The sequence below is a fragment of the Micropterus salmoides genome, unplaced genomic scaffold (assembly GCF_014851395.1).
Source record: "Micropterus salmoides isolate LMB-PRFRI ecotype aquatic unplaced genomic scaffold, ASM1485139v1 Ms_hic_scaffold_16, whole genome shotgun sequence".
NCBI classification, from domain to species: Eukaryota; Metazoa; Chordata; class Actinopteri; order Centrarchiformes; family Centrarchidae; genus Micropterus; species Micropterus salmoides.
Genome location: NW_024040707.1, coordinates 9,272,598 through 9,290,415, shown reverse-complemented (window position 1 = coordinate 9,290,415; position 17,818 = coordinate 9,272,598). Strand labels below are relative to the sequence as shown.

General features: G+C 39.3%; 2 protein-coding genes across 5 annotated transcripts; both read right to left on the bottom strand.

Annotated features, from left to right (window-relative positions):
• Positions 1–216: 216 nt before the first annotated feature.
• Positions 217–9,126, bottom strand: tuba5 (tubulin alpha 5). Its single transcript, XM_038721993.1, has 5 exons — positions 6,870–9,126; positions 4,955–5,180; positions 3,542–3,690; positions 2,739–3,419; positions 217–2,661 (listed from the first exon to the last, which is right to left on the bottom strand). Exons 1-5 carry the CDS (start codon positions 6,870–6,872, stop codon positions 2,362–2,364), a joined length of 1,359 nt encoding a protein of 452 aa, XP_038577921.1. The 5' UTR covers positions 6,873–9,126; the 3' UTR covers positions 217–2,361.
• A 154-nt stretch (positions 9,127–9,280) lies between these two features.
• On the bottom strand, positions 9,281–17,770 carry klhl12 (kelch-like family member 12). Of its 4 annotated transcripts, XM_038721990.1 has the most exons (13): positions 17,453–17,770; positions 17,245–17,353; positions 16,521–16,747; positions 16,090–16,243; positions 15,036–15,253; positions 14,066–14,215; positions 13,830–13,944; positions 13,621–13,727; positions 13,350–13,545; positions 13,075–13,233; positions 11,361–11,459; positions 11,086–11,272; positions 9,281–10,260 (listed from the first exon to the last, which is right to left on the bottom strand). In XM_038721990.1, exons 2-13 carry the CDS (start codon positions 17,300–17,302, stop codon positions 10,134–10,136), a joined length of 1,797 nt encoding a protein of 598 aa, XP_038577918.1. In that variant the 5' UTR covers positions 17,303–17,353; positions 17,453–17,770; the 3' UTR covers positions 9,281–10,133. The 4 variants fall into 4 exon arrangements, with proteins under 4 accessions (XP_038577918.1, XP_038577917.1, XP_038577919.1 ...); XM_038721989.1 differs by having other exon boundaries at positions 17,245–17,770; XM_038721991.1 differs by lacking the exon at positions 17,245–17,353.
• Positions 17,771–17,818: the final 48 nt, after the last annotated feature.

Sequence of the window (17,818 nt, the reverse complement as noted above, 5' to 3'; positions counted from 1 at the left end):
TGGGTAGCTTAACTTATACCAATACATGATGAAGTAGCTAGTAACTATAGCTGTAAATTAAATTAAGCGGAGTAAAAAGTGCAATATTTCCATCTGAAATGTAAAGGAGTAGAAGACTAGCATAAAAGGAAGTACTTAAGTACATCAAATCTGTACTGAAGCACAGTCACTACATATACAGTACTTAGTTGTATTGTTTTTTATTTGTTGTATGGATTTGATAGTATCATGATTACCTTGGTACCAGGACATCAAGGAGCACAATGAAAATAAGTCTTTGACTTTTGTTGTTATCCTTGACATTCTGTAGATGACCTGGGGTCCTCCATCTCACTGTGTCAAATAAACTAAACATTATTTGTATGATGTCCTTTCACTGAATATATACTCACCTGTGATACTGTGATGTTTTGCCAATTAAACATCAAAAGTCATAGTTTCTGTGATCCCTCTTCTCTGACGATAGACCTAACCAAACCAAGTCAAAGTGTTTTGATGAGCGTAGCTTTGCCTGCATACTTGCACTGAATCAGTCAAGGAGATACAAATGATGATCCTGGTGACCCCTGGCCCTGCTTAACAGTTACAAAAACATACATTGGTTTACCACCTTGATCCTATATGACATTTCCTAATTATCACTTATTAGCATGAGTTCGAACTAATGATGTCTCAGATGTTGGCTACAACGATGCATTACTTCTGTTTGGGGTCTCAGAGACCTCAGCTGTAAAACATGGTTAGATACAATCTGTATTCATATTCTCCATATCTGTGATTAGTGTTAACAATACTTTTTACAAAGCACTACCCCTCCCAAATGTCAAGCAAGTATATTTGGTCTCACAGTCTCCCGTTTGTTTCCCTATTACTGGAGTTTTATAAGAGGTCTAATCAGACCTCTCTGGTCTAATTGACCTTAAACATATTTGTCAATATGAAGGAAGCATTCTGCACATTTCTTTGTCTGTAAATTACTTTTTGGCAATACATCGCCCATATAACATATAAAACGTTTCCTTCTTTCCCTATACAACTATTTCTGTATGTGTAATAACGATGCTGTATGCCAGTGGTGGAAGAGGTATTTAGATCCTTTACTTGGGTACCAATACAACAGTGTAAAAATACTCCATTACAAATACAAGATGATGATCAGTCAAATGAAATTAAAAGTAAAAGTACTCAATTATTTGATTAAAAATATCAGAGCAGTCTAGAGAGAAAATGAATCAAAAGTTTAGAAACCAATGGTTCACCCTTTACAATATATTGAATTTTATAAGCTTATCAAATGTTTTCTTTATGTAAAATCTTCAGCTGAAAAATAACAAGTAACTCCAGCTGTCAAATAATTGTAGTGGAGTAGAAGTATAAAGTAGCAGTAAATGGAAACACTGAAATAAAGTACAAGTTCCTCATTTGAGTAAAACTACTTAGTTACTTTCCACCACTGCTGTATGGCCATTTCAGTTTTTTGTCACCTTCATCAAATGTGCAAGCCCAGTTTGTTGCAAAGGGAAGGGTTGCCATTTCAATAATTCTCTATATATTGGGTTTTAATAAGGTAAGGAGGAATGTATTTAAAGAAAAAATTGGAATTATTACTGTTACTTATTTCACATACAGCGGTATGAGAATCTGAGAATCTTCACAGATACTTCCTCATTGTTCCACATCGAGGAATGAGGAAACAATGAGGAAGTATCTGTGAAGATTCTCAGTCATCCAGGTCATTCTGACCGACTTATAGGGAATCCCAGCCATTTAATCTCTGTGGGGTCATTACCAAGGTGATGGATACCGCTTGGTTTGTTCGTGCTCCTGGCTGTTGTAATGACTGTCATTGTGGTCATTCAACCACACTAAATGGCAGGGATTCCCTACCAGTCAGTCAGAACTGAAGAAGCCCTTTGGATGAGAGGCGAAACGTCTTCAAGTATCTTCAACCGAGACCAGTTGCCTTTGATTTTAACCTTCCTTTGATAGTGACGAAGTAAAGCCAATGTCAATTTTGGTAAATTTGCTTGTACGTTCATTTTAAGGTCTAATCTTCTGGGCGTGTTTGCCTTTATTCAAAAGTGGACAGAGAGGGAAGGTGGTGACCTGCAACAAAGATCCCTGGGCAGATTTGTAGTGGGGACTTGGTGGTTACATGGTGTCGTCTTAGACCACTGTAACACCCTATTCGCATGTCTCCAACAAGTTTAACACAGAATATGTCAAGACAAACTTATTTGACAGCACAATTAAAATACAATTTAGAGTAGTTTGTCTTCTTAATCCAAAGCTGGCATTATAAAAATATGGCAGTGACAATTATTAACTCTGCCGTCGTCACAGCCCAAAGCCTCACGAGGTTCAGTATTCTTGTCCTTCATCGTCATTTTCAGAATCGGGGCTCATTTGACCCAATTCCTCGTAATCCCTTTCAAGACAGGCCAGGTCCTCTCTGGCCTCTGCAAACTCTCCCTCCTCCATGCCCTCACCCACATACCAGTGGACGAATGCACGCTTAGCGTACATGAGGTCGAACTTGTGGTCAAGGCGAGACCAGGCCTCAGCAATGGCGGTGGTGTTGCTCAGCATGCACACAGCTCTCTGGACTTTGGCCAGGTCCCCACCAGGAACTGCAGTTGGAGGTTGGTAATTAATGCCAACCTGTTGAGACAAAGAGAACGATCAGAAAGATAAAGTATCTCAGGCTGCACGTCACTTACATTCATAAGGTTACTCACCTTGAAGCCAGTGGGGCACCAGTCGACAAACTGAATAGAACGTCTGGTCTTTATACTTGCAATGGCGGCATTCACATCTTTAGGGACGACATCGCCTCGGTACAGCATGCAGCACGCCATGTACTTGCCGTGACGAGGGTCACACTTGACCATCTGATTGGACGGCTCGAAACAGGCGCTTGTGATCTCGGACACAGTCAGCTGCTCGTGGTATGCCTTCTCAGCAGAAATGATGGGTGAGTAGGTAACCAGTGGGAAGTGGATGCGTGGAAATGGGACCAGGTTGGTCTGGAATTCCATCAAATCGACATTGAGGGCGCCATCAAAACGAAGGGAGGCCGTGATTGAGGAGACAATCTGACCAATCAATCTGTTGAGGTTGATGTAACCAGGACTTTCAATGTCCATGTTGCGACGACATATGTCGTAGATGGCCTCGTTGTCCACCATAAAGGCGCAGTCAGAGTGCTCTAAGGTAGTGTGGGTGGTCAGGATGGCGTTGTAGGGCTCCACCACAGCAGTTGACACCTGGGGAGCCGGGTAGACGGCAAATTCCAGCTTAGATTTCTTGCCATAGTCTAGAGACAGACGCTCCATTAGCAGAGAGGTGAAGCCAGAGCCAGTTCCACCTCCAAAGCTGTGAAAGACAAGGAACCCCTGCAGGCCTGTGCACTGGTCCGTCTGATGAGAGGGACAGAAGGAAAGGATAGCTTTTTAATAAAATCTCAAAACAAAATAAGCTTCATATCTCTTTCTGGAATTTGCATGATAAAGGTCATTCATCGGGTTTTATCATTACTGACCATTTTACGAACACGCTCCATGACTCCATCAATGATTTCTTTCCCGACAGTGTAATGGCCACGAGCGTAGTTGTTGGCTGCATCTTCCTTTCCAGAGATCAGCTGCTCAGGATGGAAAAGCTCTTTGTACTTTCCAACCCTTACTTGGTCTGAAAAGAAAGGTTTTCTTCAGAAAGGTGTCCTGCACAACTGCAGCTTGGTTTAACTTGATTGACCAGACCAGTGTCAAAGGTGGATGTTTACCGCTGAAACAGTCTAATTGATCAACTTTACTGTCACGTTATCTCGACTATTGCAATTACTATATTTCAACAAAATCAGTGTATTGTTCGTACATAGGCAAGTCCGTTAATGCAGCAAATTCATGACTAACTTCCCCTGATAAAATATGTAGATTTGCAAAGATACAAACTAAAATTCAGACTGACTTAAAGGGAAATATGTATGTATTGTATAAAAAGATGCACACTCATATTTTCCATTTACATGTGATGGAAGCCATAAAAATGGGGATTAAAATGTCTTGAAATGTAGTAAAAGGTTATCAAGTCAAAAATATAACTGAATACGTGAATAAATAATACTGGACACACATGCTTGTACCCATCTATTTATCATACAAGCAAAATTTGAAATGTGGTGAGGAAAATGGGAAATGTTGATTGGGAAAAAGAGTGAGTGTGTAAATGGCTAAAGGATAGGCTCACAAAAGTATGTCTTAAATATTCAGGTACCCATTTGAACATTGAAATAGGGTTTGCTTGCTGTAAATCTCCTTTAAATCTTTTAAATGTATGTCCCACCCCCACCAAAAAAGGAAAACAAAATGATTAACTGAAAGACAAATAATAGAGTATAATAAATTTAATTTATTTTAATAAAGTGATTGGAAAATCAATTTTTAACTAAAATGATCATATATTGATGTATCCTTTTACTACATTTTGTCAGCTTTGGGGCTCCATAGCATTGGGGCTTCACTGAAACTATATCACAGAAAATTTAAATGATCACTACATATTGTAGTTTTAGATTGTGTGATGATGCTGAAAAATGTGGAAGAAAATATTTTTTACTTTGAAGTTTTTAGTAAACTTTAGCATAAATTGAAGGGACATGTCGGAAAAATGAATTTTGCTTGGCTAAAATCAATCCAATACTGCACTTTGCAACTTACTATTTACATAATACACTTCTGTAAATGTTAGCCAGCATTGAATAAAAGCTAAAAGAGTCACCACTGTGCTTGTTGCTTGGATACCAGAGTTCCCATCAGCAGTTACCTGCATGACCCATTTGGATGGAGATGCACTTACTAGACGAATACAATCACACATAATAGGACGACATGAATGTTAATAAAAACAGAGAGATAAGGAGGGTAAAAATAAACACACATACAGGAATACTCACCAACCACTGTGGGCTCCAGGTCCACGAAAATCGCTCTTGGAACATGACGCCCAGAGCTCCCGGTATTGAAGAAAGTGTTGAATGGGTCTGAACGGGAATTTGATTCTGTAGGATTGTCCAGGAAGACGCCATCAGGCCCGACGCCGTGCTCAAGGCAGAAGAGCTCCCAGCAGGCATTTCCTGTCTGGACACCCGCCTGGCCCACATGTATAGAGATGCACTCTCTCTGAACAGAAAGAAACAACACAATTGCGAGTTAAATACATGTCACAAGCTCACAAAACACAAAGCCAAACAATCCTTGTTGTACTTCTTTTAACATCTTTGACTCCCAACATTCGTGGTTTAGCAGAGCCATTTATTGCAAACCTGAAAATGATCAATAAGGAGTTTGTTTGTCATATTGTTTTGTTAGAAATATGCAATTTTGACATCCATCAATAATACCCACAGAGCTCTTTAAATTCCTTCACCACTAGAGGGGGTCTTTATCACATATGTGTCAGTGAAACTTCTTCCAAACAGATTTAACATAGGGATGTGAATCTAAAAAGCAGCAGAATACTTAACAGTGAAATTGAATCCACACTGAATACTTACAACTGAAATTTAAGTACTACTGAGTTTAAAGCGGCTATAATCAATATTTTTGTACAACAAGAATGGATCCAATGACAATGTGACAACAATGTGAAAGGGTCACATGTAGTGATGAACTTATAGATAATTTTCACCTGAATTGCAGCTTCTCTCTAGCGTTATGGAGCTTTATTATGTTTAAGCTCACTGTTTATCTGTCTGGCCCACAACTTTGCTGTTTTGGTTTGCTGTCACCGCTCTCATAGGGTTGTTTTGGGTCTCAGTAGGAAGCTGTTTTCAGAGAAAAAGCTCTAAAATCCCACTGTACACTACACGCTTAGCACCAAACTTCGGACAGACACTGTGAGCTATTAGCTGGTGAACATAGTGCAACGCTTATCAGCTAAAGAGATAGATTGTTTCACTTAGGAGTTGGTAGAGACCAAAAAGAGCTCAAAGAGAGGGACTATTGGACTTACATTCATCAGGTGGATGGAAACACACCTCCAAATTTTACTTTTACGATAAAATACATTCATTTGCTATAATTTCTGTCGTATTTAAATTTCAACTGCAATTCAATTACACAATTAGGTGTTCAGCTGAAAAATTTTAAATAATTACTGCTTTTCTTTCAGCTCGGTGTGCAATGCAAACATGTTTGATGATACACTGTATTATTCATTATATTTGTGTTCTGCTTTACCAGTTGTTGAGTGTAAACAATTAAAAACAGGCTTATTCCAACACTGTGTTGCATTTTCAAAGTGCTTCCTGCAGTCATGTTTGAACATGTTGAGAATTTCAGGTTTTGTTTTCCTTGGAGGGAGACCATCCCCCAAGATGATTTTTAGCCGTTGACTGACATTTGTAAGACATAGGTAAAGTGTGCATATAAACGTTAATAAAAAACTTGAGTATTCACAAAAAATTGTCTTTTCTACTGAGGGCCAGTTTAATATTCTTATGCTGAAGATGAAGCTTTGAGCTCCTCTCTGTGTCTGTCTCAGTCTCACTGATTATACACTTACAAAACTATTAACACAACAAAGTGCAAAGAGTAATATAAAAGATGTTATTAAAGCATAAAAAATGTTGGAGCTGCATGTATGTTAACACAAACACTTTTCATTTAAAATACAAACACTGTGCATGCAGCCAGACGTTTGGGGAGATATTTTCTTATCTTGCATAGATTTCCCTTGCAGACAATACAGACAGATATTGCTGCCGATTTCCAAAAAAGTGAGATACATAATTTAAAAAAACTTATAACCAAATAGTAAACTTTCCCAGCATGAGTTTCCACATCTCCAATTAATTGTAATTATCTTACCATGTCTGCAGATGATATAAGTAGTTGGTTTTGGTGCAGGATACTGTAAGTTTATCAGTCCGCAAGGCTCCAGACAGTTCCTCGTCTGTGGGACAGGTAATGTGCTCTCTTTATATCTGCAGAGAGGCTCACAGGTGTGTCGGTCTGACACTTATTCAAACTTAAGACGGCAGAGGAGGGAGAAGTTAGATCAAAGGAGGGAGGGATGATGAGATTCCTCCCTCAAAATATTGTTTTAGCCACTTTTTTGCTTATTACAGCACAAGAAAGCATATTTGGAGAAAATTAGACACATTAAAGATCCAGCCTCGTGTCACTGGCAGCAGTGGAAGAAGTACTCAAATCTTTTACTTCAGTAAAAGTAGCAATACCACTGTATAAAAATACTGTGTTATAAGTAAAAGTCCTGCATTCAAAAATTGACTTGAGTAAAACTACGAAAGTATTAAATGTACTTAAAGTAGTCTACAAGAAGTTCTTGTGCAGAATGGCCCATTTCAAAGTAATGTATATATGACTGAATTATAATTATGTACATTTAATTTAATGTGCAGCCGGTATGGGTGGGGCTTATTTTTTGGTAACTTTATATACGGTACTGCTGCTGTGAATTCCACCAAGGCATCAATAAAGGTTTATCTTAACCTGTAATAATTGTACAATATTTGCCTCTGTGTTGTAGTCGAGTAAATGTATAAAGTAGCATAAAGTGGAAATACTCAAGTACAAGTTCCTCAAAAAAAAAGTACAGCAGTAAATGTAATTAGTTACTTTCCACCACTGACATCATGCAAGTTTGAGGTCAACAACCAGTAAAACAGCTTATGCACTCCTTGAAACCCCTCTGTACTTTATTATCCTGTTGTGTATTTGTGCCTTTAATATTTAAAACTGTACAGTAAGGAAAGTTGATGGTGAAATGTATTTCTTCTGAGATGTTATCTTACCAAACTTACCTTCTATTAAACCTTTAATGTTTCCCTTTATCAAGAGACATACAGAAATGATCCTGTGTGGTGAGATGCTTTATCATTTTTCATTGGTTAGAAAGGAGGCTTTTCTTTGGAAACAGAGTTTTAACAGTATTTGATTGCTCATTCAGCAAATCAGACAAAGCGCCACAGGAAAGTTCCTTTAATTTTATCGAGGTAACTTTCCCGATGGTGAGGTATTTTGCCAGCTTCAACAGTTCAGTAAACATGATATCTTTCTTTTTCAGGAAACATCAGGACAACATAGTGTCCAACAGAGCTTGATTCAGCCATCAGATGAAAATACATTTGGTGAATGGAGGGTGACACACAGGGAAACACAACATTTACCAGCGTTACATTTGGTGAATTTAAGTTAGAAAGAAAGGGGGAAAATATGGTGCTGTAGGCTCAGCGATGCTTTGAGCTGAATGCTAACACCAGCATGCTAACATGCTGATGTTTAGCAGTGGTGGAAAGCACATAATTTAATTCTACTTCAGTATAATTTTGAATATTTCCATTTTCTGTTACTTTATACTTTTACTTCACAACATTTGAGTAGGAACAATTGTACCTTTTACTCCACTACATTTATTTGAAAGATTTAGTTACTAGTTCAAACGATAACATGCATTGCTAAAGATTAAACCAGTGGTTCCCAATTATTTAACTTAGGAAAGCAGTGTCTGGTCGGGCTCTCTTGTGATGTTGCTAATGTTGTTTGTTCTTTTCGTCTTTCCTACCATATTAATCATCTCAAAAGCATCCACATTTATCTTTCTTTTTATCTGACCCTTTGGAGGGGACCTATTCCTAAGTCGGGAACCACTGGACTAAATTACCAACTGTATGTACAACAGTAAAGTATTAACAATTTTAATAAGAGTCATAGAGCCCCCTTTTCTGCAGAACAAGTAATTTTAGTTTTATTACTTTAAGTTTTTTCTAAAGTAATTTTGTTGATAATACTTTGCCCTGATGATGGCGATATATAAAATGTTAAGGGATCACCAAAGTTATTAGAATTTAGTTTGAGGGGGACAAATGTCTGTACCAAATTTCATAGCAATCTATCCAATAGTTGTTGAGATTCTTCAGTCTGGACCGCACTAAATGCTTATTCTCATTAAAATAAAAGATATTGGGAGGCAGGACAGTGAAACCAGTAGATTGGTGGTGTGGACATTCAGTTTTTTCTGTCTCCATATGGTCCAATGGACAAGTTGTACAGGGATAAAATAGATGCGTCTACTCTGTACAGTCTGGTGAATTCGGAGAGCTCAAACTGCTTCTAGTGACTGATTCTCCACATTTGCTCTGTGGATGTGAAAGATGAGTTTTCTTACGCCGCTGACTCAGCGGGCGACGTGTGAAGCAAATACACAGTGTTTTGTCACTCAACAGGCGCTTACAGACTGAGAAGATGCACCACAGATAAAACATGTCAGTTCTCTGTTTATTCACTTCCCAGGCAACAGTGATGTTATGACTTTGTGTCCTACATGTACACGTCTGAATTTAAAAGCTGAGGGAAAAAAAACAAATCACATGCAACTCATACTTAGTATTTTGTGATTTTTTTCCCCCAATTGTTCCAGACGGAGGGACAAAATAATCATAATCAACTGGTACAATTCAGTCATTTTCTAAAACAATATTTATCTCTAAATATATCTTCTGAGAGCAACAGTAAGTAGTAAGTAACCATTTGTATTAAAGTGAATTTAAAACCACTGTTTACAGGAAGAATTACAAAAAGGGTTGAATTACTGACCCATTAATGACCTTGCAAATGCAGAATGAGTACACTTGATAATAAGCCAATGTACTGTAACTATCATCAAAGTCAAATGGGAGGCAACATGGATGTTCACTGTTTGATGTAGGCCAAAGTCATAAGGCATATAGCAGCAACTGGAGTCTACGTCGGCTCCTTCTTTTTATGTTTTCTTATGATGAGTAGAAATATATTGCACTTTGAAGACAAACTGAAAAAATAATCTCACAGGTAACGACAGCAACAAGCACCACCGAAGAGAGACATGCAAGTGGTGATGGGCTCCTTAGAGGCCTCTTTTGAGGTGAAGTCTACCACGGCGAAGCTGAATCTCTGTTGCACGGCCCAAGTCCCGGAGGGTTGACCATCCAGTAGAGGAGGCAGCCCTAACTATTTGCATACTGGCGAACAAACATCTCCCTTTGTGGCTCCGTTTTAGTGGCATTTTAGCAAAGTCTAGCTGCCTGTCATCCTGTCTGCTTTTCGTCTTGTGGCTCTTTATCTTGGCTAAGATCACTTTTCTCGTAGAACGCAGACACCTGCATCGCACCGTTGTGTCGCCATCGAAGTAACAACCTCCCAGGAGTCGATAACCGGGTCGTAACATTCAATACTGCTGAGAAGAGAGTTTCCATCATATCTATAGGGAGATGTGAGACAAACAAGGAGGAACTGAGAGTTTTAACCACAGCGTTCAGCACTTCTCTACACTGCAATGCTGTGCAGCCTGAACACAAGTTCACTCACACGTTAATTAGTAACCTCTCACACTACAGCTGTGAGAGCTAAACCAGCAGAGCGCAAAGGAAACATTAACAGAAACAGTGTAAGTGACTTCTGTTCAGTCGCCACTTGTGGTAATGATGTAACACAATTATCATTATTCAGATAAACTTTATAACAAAAGAACATTTCTTAAACCACTTAAAAGGATAGGTTCACAATCAAAAAGTCTATGATCAAACAATAGTCAGGTACCCATAAGAACATTAAAATAGGTATATCTTAGGTATAGGTAAATATTTGCTTGCTGTAATAATTCCTCCTGTTCATACTTGCCATTAAGAGATCTCTTCCTGAAGCGCTTTCAGTGTAAAATATAATATATTCAAAAGTTCATCTGATGCAGCCTGAGTTAGACAAATCAAGTGTGGACAAAGCAATAAACTGACACTTGATTTGGATAATTGAGACTGCTGAAGCCGTATGTTAGCTTTGGCTAAACTTCAGGATGCATTTTTTGCACAAAACAAGGACTGTGGATTTTGCTCCTGATTTCTTACAGTGTAGTCGTGCTGCGAAGGTCTCACTTCTGAGCCAGTATAGAGAGGAGGAAGGATAACAGCAACCCATAAGTCCCTCAGCATACATGTGGCATGCAAGTGTTGAAGTTAAACTTGAAGAAATTCAAACCTATCCTTCAAACCCACTGTCACAGAAAGGTCATTAGGATATTCTTTCCTACCCAGCGATGGCGTACAGACGTCCTCTGAGAACAGTTGCTCCTACATAGCATCGAGGAGTGGTCATACTGGCTACGGTGGTCCAATAGTCTGTTCTGATGTTGTAGACCTCAACAGAGTCAAGGTGTGAAACACCATCAAAGCCTCCCACTACATAGATGTGGTCATTGAGTAAAGCCACACCAGCCCCTGAAAACAGTTGCAAACTCAGTCAAACAGTAACACAGAACAGAATAGTTAGCTGTAATATTTTACTTCATTCTGCTTTCTTACCTACCTGACCGCTTGGTGGCCATCGGTGTGACACTAGTCCAGTGGCCAGTGTGTGGGTCATACCGCTCCACTGAATTCAGGATATTCAGTCCATCGTATCCACCTGTCAGAGAAATGACAAGTGTGGAGCTGCAGCGATTAATCAATTAGTCTATTGACAGAAAAATACTTGGCAACTATATTGATAATGTGATTTAGGGCTGTCCCTGTCTAAGAATTTAGTCGGGGTGGGTGGGTGGGGCGTTACACACGGCAGCTCCCCTTTAATCTTGAGAAGCTGCAGAGCTACACTCTCTGTTCATTAATCACTGGGTATGCACCTCACGGGTCTATTCGAAGTACTGTTTAAAAACGATATAATATTCTTTGTGTGGTTCGTCAATGGTGATCAATGAATTGAACGTCCCGCGAGGTGCACGGACAATTAAGCAACAACACCGGTCTGCTCTGTCTCTCTTCCTCTTCGCCTAGGCTCCTCCTATCAAAGCAATGAATCTTCGACTACTTGGGGTCACCCCTAATGTCATCATCTTCATCCTCTGGAAAAAATTGTGTTGGGCATTTTTTACTTTTTTTCAGACATTTTATAAACCAAATGATTAAGTGATTAATCAAGAATGTAAATATTTCAGACTTAGACATGTGGCCCGAACAGCATCTTTTTCTGGTAAATTACGTTTGAAAGTGGGATTGTATTATATTCTACAACTAGACTATTACCGTATTCACATCAGAAATTATTGTTGTGTATCGGTGTAACATTAGGTCTTACAGAGTGTTTTATTATGAGTTGTTAGATGCCTTACTGTTTCTAGGTTTGTTAAACAGTTCATTCCACATTTCTTTTGTTATGCTCCATTTTCTAGTTTTCCCCCTTTAAAAGTTGGTTGCGAGTGTCAAGTCCATTAATAGTGTGGGTTAGAGTTAGTCAACCATCAAAGTATTTTGTCTGCCTAGTTAAACCTACAGGAGTTTCTGAGGGCTCACGTGCCATGGAGGAAACAACTTCATGACGAGTGAAAACAAGTCTGAAGTGTATCCTGATGTCTTTACTGCAGAAATGGACCACGGACTGAATCATCTGTCAAGCTGACAAGAACTACTGCTGTCACAAAAAGTCAGAAAGTCTGAGATACGCTTAACTCTGGAGAGTTTTTACCTCTTCCAATAGCCTAACAGGAGAGATTATGAGTATGTGACTGATAGGAAAGATACACAAATGTGAGATTTATTTTTGCTTTAACGGTATTGTTTTATGTTTGACTTTTACAATAGAAAAGGCTCCAAGGACGAGGAATCTCTTGGATTAATGTTAACTCAGAGAAACCTTTCCAACAGGACTAATATGAAAGTGTATCATATCTTCAAAAAGTCTATTTTCAAAAACAAGTGTTTGAAAAAGTTTGTCGTCTTATATCAGGGTTGTCTTCTATTTAGGCCAATATGGTTAGCCAATGTCAATCATTTGCTGGTTCCAGCTTCTCAAATGTTTGGATTTGCTGCTTTTCTTTTCCCTATGAGATGGTAAACTATGAGTCTTTGGGTTTGAATAAACCACCTTAGGCTCTGGTAAACTATAATTTCTGACATTTTATAGATAAAATAATTTGCTGAGAAAACAAACAGCAATTAATTGATGATGAAAGTAATCATATGTTGTAGTCCTAATAAGTCTCGAAGTTTTCAAGGATTGGGACGTTAAGATTATCTATCCATACCTAGACAGTATATAAGTCCACTGGCCACCACTAGACCAGCTCCTTCTCTAGCTGTCTGCATGTCTCCCAGCATGCTCCACTGGTCGATGTTTGGGTCGTATCGCTCCATACTGGTATGGCGCCGGCTGCCGTCGAAGCCACCGGCAACATAGATCATGTCTGTCGAGAGCCAAACAACTATATTGTTACTGTGTACCTTTCTGAGACAGAAGAAAGGGCATTTCACAGAACACACGGGCAAAGGTGCAAGTCACTTGGCACAGCAACTCACTCACCTCCGAGTGTTGTGGCTCCAGCAAGGCCACGGCGCACATTCATGGTGGCGACGGTGTACCAAACACCGTCCTCGTCCGCGGTGTAGTCTAGGCACTCAACGGAGCTGAGCCTCGACCGGCCATCGTAGCCTCCGATCACATAAACTCGATCATGCAGAGACACAGTGGCGACGTAGCGCCTTTTCCGTGCAATGTTCTGTTTAAGACATACCTGTCTGTATTAGCCAAATATACTTAGATGAAAAAAATCTGTCAAATGTTCAATACTTACAGGAAGAAAGCTCCATTCTTGTGTTTTTGGATCATATTTCTCAACTATGTCTATTGGTGACTGTTGGCTGCCAAACCCACCTATAACCAACAGGACTTCTTTGGCACCTGAAAGGTAGAAGAAGAATAAAATCACTTTTATTATCAGTGTAGATTACAAAGTAGGTATGTAGGAGATGCGCATATAGCTATTAAAAACAGGATTCCTACCTAATCTTGCTTGTGTGCGTGGGCCCTGCATCTCACTCCTCAGCTCCGGTCTTAAGTGGAATTTCTTGGCTTCATCAACAAGGTCTCGACATGGCAGGCTACACCGAATGAGGGGCTAAAACGTGTCAAAACTTGTTTAATTATGGTGGTAACTGTGATAAACACGTCAACACATAATCCTTCATTGGAAGCTTGCCGTATGATTACAAAAACCTGCGGGGTGTCGCCTGGCTCACCTCAGCATCAATGACATCGGTAATGTAGCGGGGGGTCAGGAGCGGCATTCGAACAAACTCCAGCATGTCTGGCAGATAGGGCTCTCGCTCTTTTCGGTTGTGTTTGACCCAGTTTAACACGGCTTCAAATACAGGCTCCTCCGAGTCCACCTTCATACAAACGGCATAGAGAGTGAGAAGAACTACAGCTACCTTAAAGCCAGTAAATCCACATATTATTCAAACAATTACCTGACAACTGCGGTAAAAGATGATATTCATCAGCGATTCTACCATCCATCCATAACTATTAGCATTCATTATTCAGCCATTGCAATTGTTTTTTTAATTGCAAAGACACATTGTGCAACAATGCAGTATGGTAAATGTAAAAAAAGCCAGAAATTCTCACCCTAAAATAAAGTTGACACGAAGAGAAAGATTTTACTGAGGGCAAATTATGCGTGACTGCGATTTACATGTATGGTCTAGTTTTATTCTAAAAACAACAAAAATTTCCAGGAAAGAACCATTTGAGAGAAGTGATGATCTATAAATCTTCGTATGATAATAACTGTGTTTTCACAAATCACGGCATGTGGTTGGGAACAGGAATTTCCTGAGCACAAAGGCAAACTTAAATCAGGTTTTCTTCTCTGCAATTTCATTGTCAGCCCACTCGGCAAAAGTGAGTGGAACTGGAGAGGGGGGGCACTAACTGAGATTATAGCAGGTTGGTACATGGTTTTCTTTGTTGCACTCAGGTGCAAGACAATAAGAAAGCTGTGAGTGTCAAACTCAGTTAACACCATACTATTAAAGCTTTTCAGGCAACTTAACACCATTACTAACCATTACAGATACAGCGGGTATATACACAGATTATTGGAGAGCAGATATGCAGTTATGGTATCAGGTATTTAAAAACATCCACACAACAACTGACCAACACCAAAAAAGTACAAATGACAATGACGTCCAGTTTTCCTACCTGGATTTCATCACATTTTATAAGCTTTTCAACTTCTGTCTGGCTGAGCAGCATGAACTCCTCATGCTGAACCACCTCGGAGAAATGCTTCTGTGAAAAGAGCTCGGCAGCCTGCATCAGGTCAAGGCAATTGTGAGTTTCGGCAAAGTCACGAATACCCAGACAGTTAGAGGGATCAAGCTGACTCTCCAAAAAATCACAACATGCTCTTTTCACCCCTGAGGAAAACAAAGATACATTCGTATAAACACACATGTCTTTTTCAAATTCAGTCAAACCCTGATCGACTAGACTCTCATGTCACTCAACAACTCTGAATTTGGAAACGCTGAAGCCATTTCATTTGAAAAGTGGCGCCATTCCACTGTGCCTCAGGGATTCTAGCAGGGTTCAAGTTAAATTTAAGACTTTAAGACCTTTCTAATATATACGCATAGAATAAAATGCATTACCTGTTTCACCTGTACAATGTATGAAAGTATGATGGAAAACCACAAGGGACGATATAGCCTAGAATAATTTATTATTATTTTTCATTACTTCCCAGCAGGATATATTCCTGATTATATGATTAATAAAATTTACGTGACCTAGACTTAGGCAAGTGGCATAAAATGGATGGATTGATTAACCAATTTAATAGGATTAATTAAGTTTTTGCTAAAATTGATATCACTTGCTGCTGTAGCTAGCAGTAGTGACAGTGCTTGCAACAGATCTGATGCTGCTGAGTGAAACTCAGGACCCACAACCCACAACCACAGCAATTCCACTTCTTTTAGTATAGGCGTAAGCTATAATGTCTCTCATAAGCCTGCTACCTGATACGAAAACATTTTATAGCTACCACTACTGCCTATGGCAGGGAAGAGATAACCTTTAAGACTTCTGTAAATTAAATGTGATTTTTTGAGGATCCTGAATTTGATGCTTTTTAAGACTTTTCAAGACGTGCAGATACCATCTGCCAATATTCATAATGTAATGCAACGATATCAGCTGGCTTAAGAACATACTTTTCAAATCAAGGTACAGCAGGCACTCCTAAACTTACCTTTGAGCTGTAGCAAACACGCTGCAGGGAGCAGTTCCTGTACATTCTCCACTGTGACTAACACAGTCTCTGTGTAGACAAAGTCCAACAGGATCTCCATAGTCGCTGCAGTGAGCCCTTGGATGTCGACAAAAGATTTCCCCTTCTCTGCAAGCTGCAGGTCCACAAAAACACATAGTATCAGGTGTAATGACAAGAAACATTTCATTAAGGGATTTGTTCTAAGCATTTGTTATCATGCTGAAACTATTCTGTTTTGTCAACTGTGTCTTCTTTGGTAAATTAAAACACTGCCTCAAGCCAAAAAACAGAGTGAATAAACAGATCATATTCAGATAGGTAACTTGGACATATTTCCCCTTATTTTCTTAATTCTATCAAACCATATGTAATATGCTTCTTTGTTAGCACTGAGCACTTTTTAGTGTTACCTCACTGGTGAACATTGCACAAAAGTAGTCACTGCAGGCAGCCAAGACAATCCGGTGAGCTGGAAAATCTGTGTTCTCCACCCTCAGAGTGATATCGCAGAGTGTGTTGCTCTTTCGAAGCGAGTTCATTGCATTGAGGATGGATTTGGCATGGGAATTGGTCATGATGTCCTTGGGAGCCATGCTGCCTTGATAATCTCTCTGAGATCTCAGACTACTCCAGGAATCTAAAATAGATAGACAACTCAGTGTTCAATACAGCATTTGTACATACAGCACTTATTACATGTGTTTTATCATTTGGTGAGTCAGTGTTTGTGTATATATGTGTGTGCATTAAACAGACAGAAGACTGTAGCATAGTGACATGCATTTTTGGTGTGAGTTAGAAAGCTCGAGAAACAAAGATTGAAAGTAAATTTAAGTGTAACTGTAATGTCCAATTTGTGAGATTTACACAGCTTTTTAGAGGCAAATATTAGACGCTATGTTAGTTTATTTCATTGTCTGATAGCTAACGTTATAGTCAGCAGATTAAGATTGTTCATGCAAAACAGCTAGTAAACATAAAGTAAAAAATTGTCTTTCTTCAGGAACAGGATTTTAAACTTTGATCCAGAAATATGTTTTGTTGCTAATACTTGAGTGTTTCATTTGTGACATTTAGAATACAGGGCTTATACTTTATAAATGTGTAATTGTGCACATTCCTAATGCAACTTACCGTTAAAAGATTTGAATACTTTTTCCACCACTGGGAGGCAATAACTATAGCTACACATTAGCAAGCAAGCAGCTAACGACAGCTGAGGGCTAACGCCAACGCTAGACAACTAAAGAAAACACAGCCATATAAAGTGAACTGGAGCCCAGCGGAAGACAACACATATAGCGACACACACAGAAGAACTTGTCAAGAATTTACATAATACCTGTCGCTGCAGTAAGGCTGATTCAAAACGTTTAGCTAAGTTGCGTTGCTAGCTAGTAGCACCAAAGTCCCTTGTCCCAGTTCTTGCTGTCAGTCACACTGTGTGGAGAAAGCTACTGAACCAACAGCTAATCCATGATGACCCTCTGCTAGGTCACACTATGCGGACATATATATCTGGAATTTTAAAATAATTTCATATCGCATCCCCAGTATGAGTTTTAACCAGCTAGAATATTTCGTTGACTAAAGCTGCAGCAGAGACTCCACAGATTGGACGTAAACAGACCGTTACGTGACTGTACGTGAGTTGTACGTGCGCGCTCCAGGCGCCTACGTTCAAGATACAAGATGCCTTCCGCGCGTT

What these genes read in the sequence shown, in the direction of transcription:
- tuba5 (XM_038721993.1), bottom strand. An exon ending in TGGAGCGTGTTCGTAAAATG is followed by an intron (nt 3,420 to 3,541) that starts GTCAGTAATGAT and finishes CCCTCTCATCAG; the next exon opens with ACGGACCAGTGCACAGGCCT. An exon ending in GGTGCCCCACTGGCTTCAAG is followed by an intron (nt 2,662 to 2,738) that starts GTGAGTAACCTT and finishes TTGTCTCAACAG; the next exon opens with GTTGGCATTAATTACCAACC.
- klhl12 (XM_038721989.1), bottom strand. Translation starts at nt 17,302, where the DNA reads ATGTGTAGCTATAGTTATTGCCTCCCAGTGGTGGAAAAAGTATTCAAA. An exon ending in AGTATTCAAATCTTTTAACG is followed by an intron (nt 16,748 to 17,244) that starts GTAAGTTGCATT and finishes TATCTATTTTAG; the next exon opens with ATTCCTGGAGTAGTCTGAGA. An exon ending in TGGAGCCACAACACTCGGAG is followed by an intron (nt 13,234 to 13,349) that starts GTGAGTGAGTTG and finishes GGCTCTCGACAG; the next exon opens with ACATGATCTATGTTGCCGGT.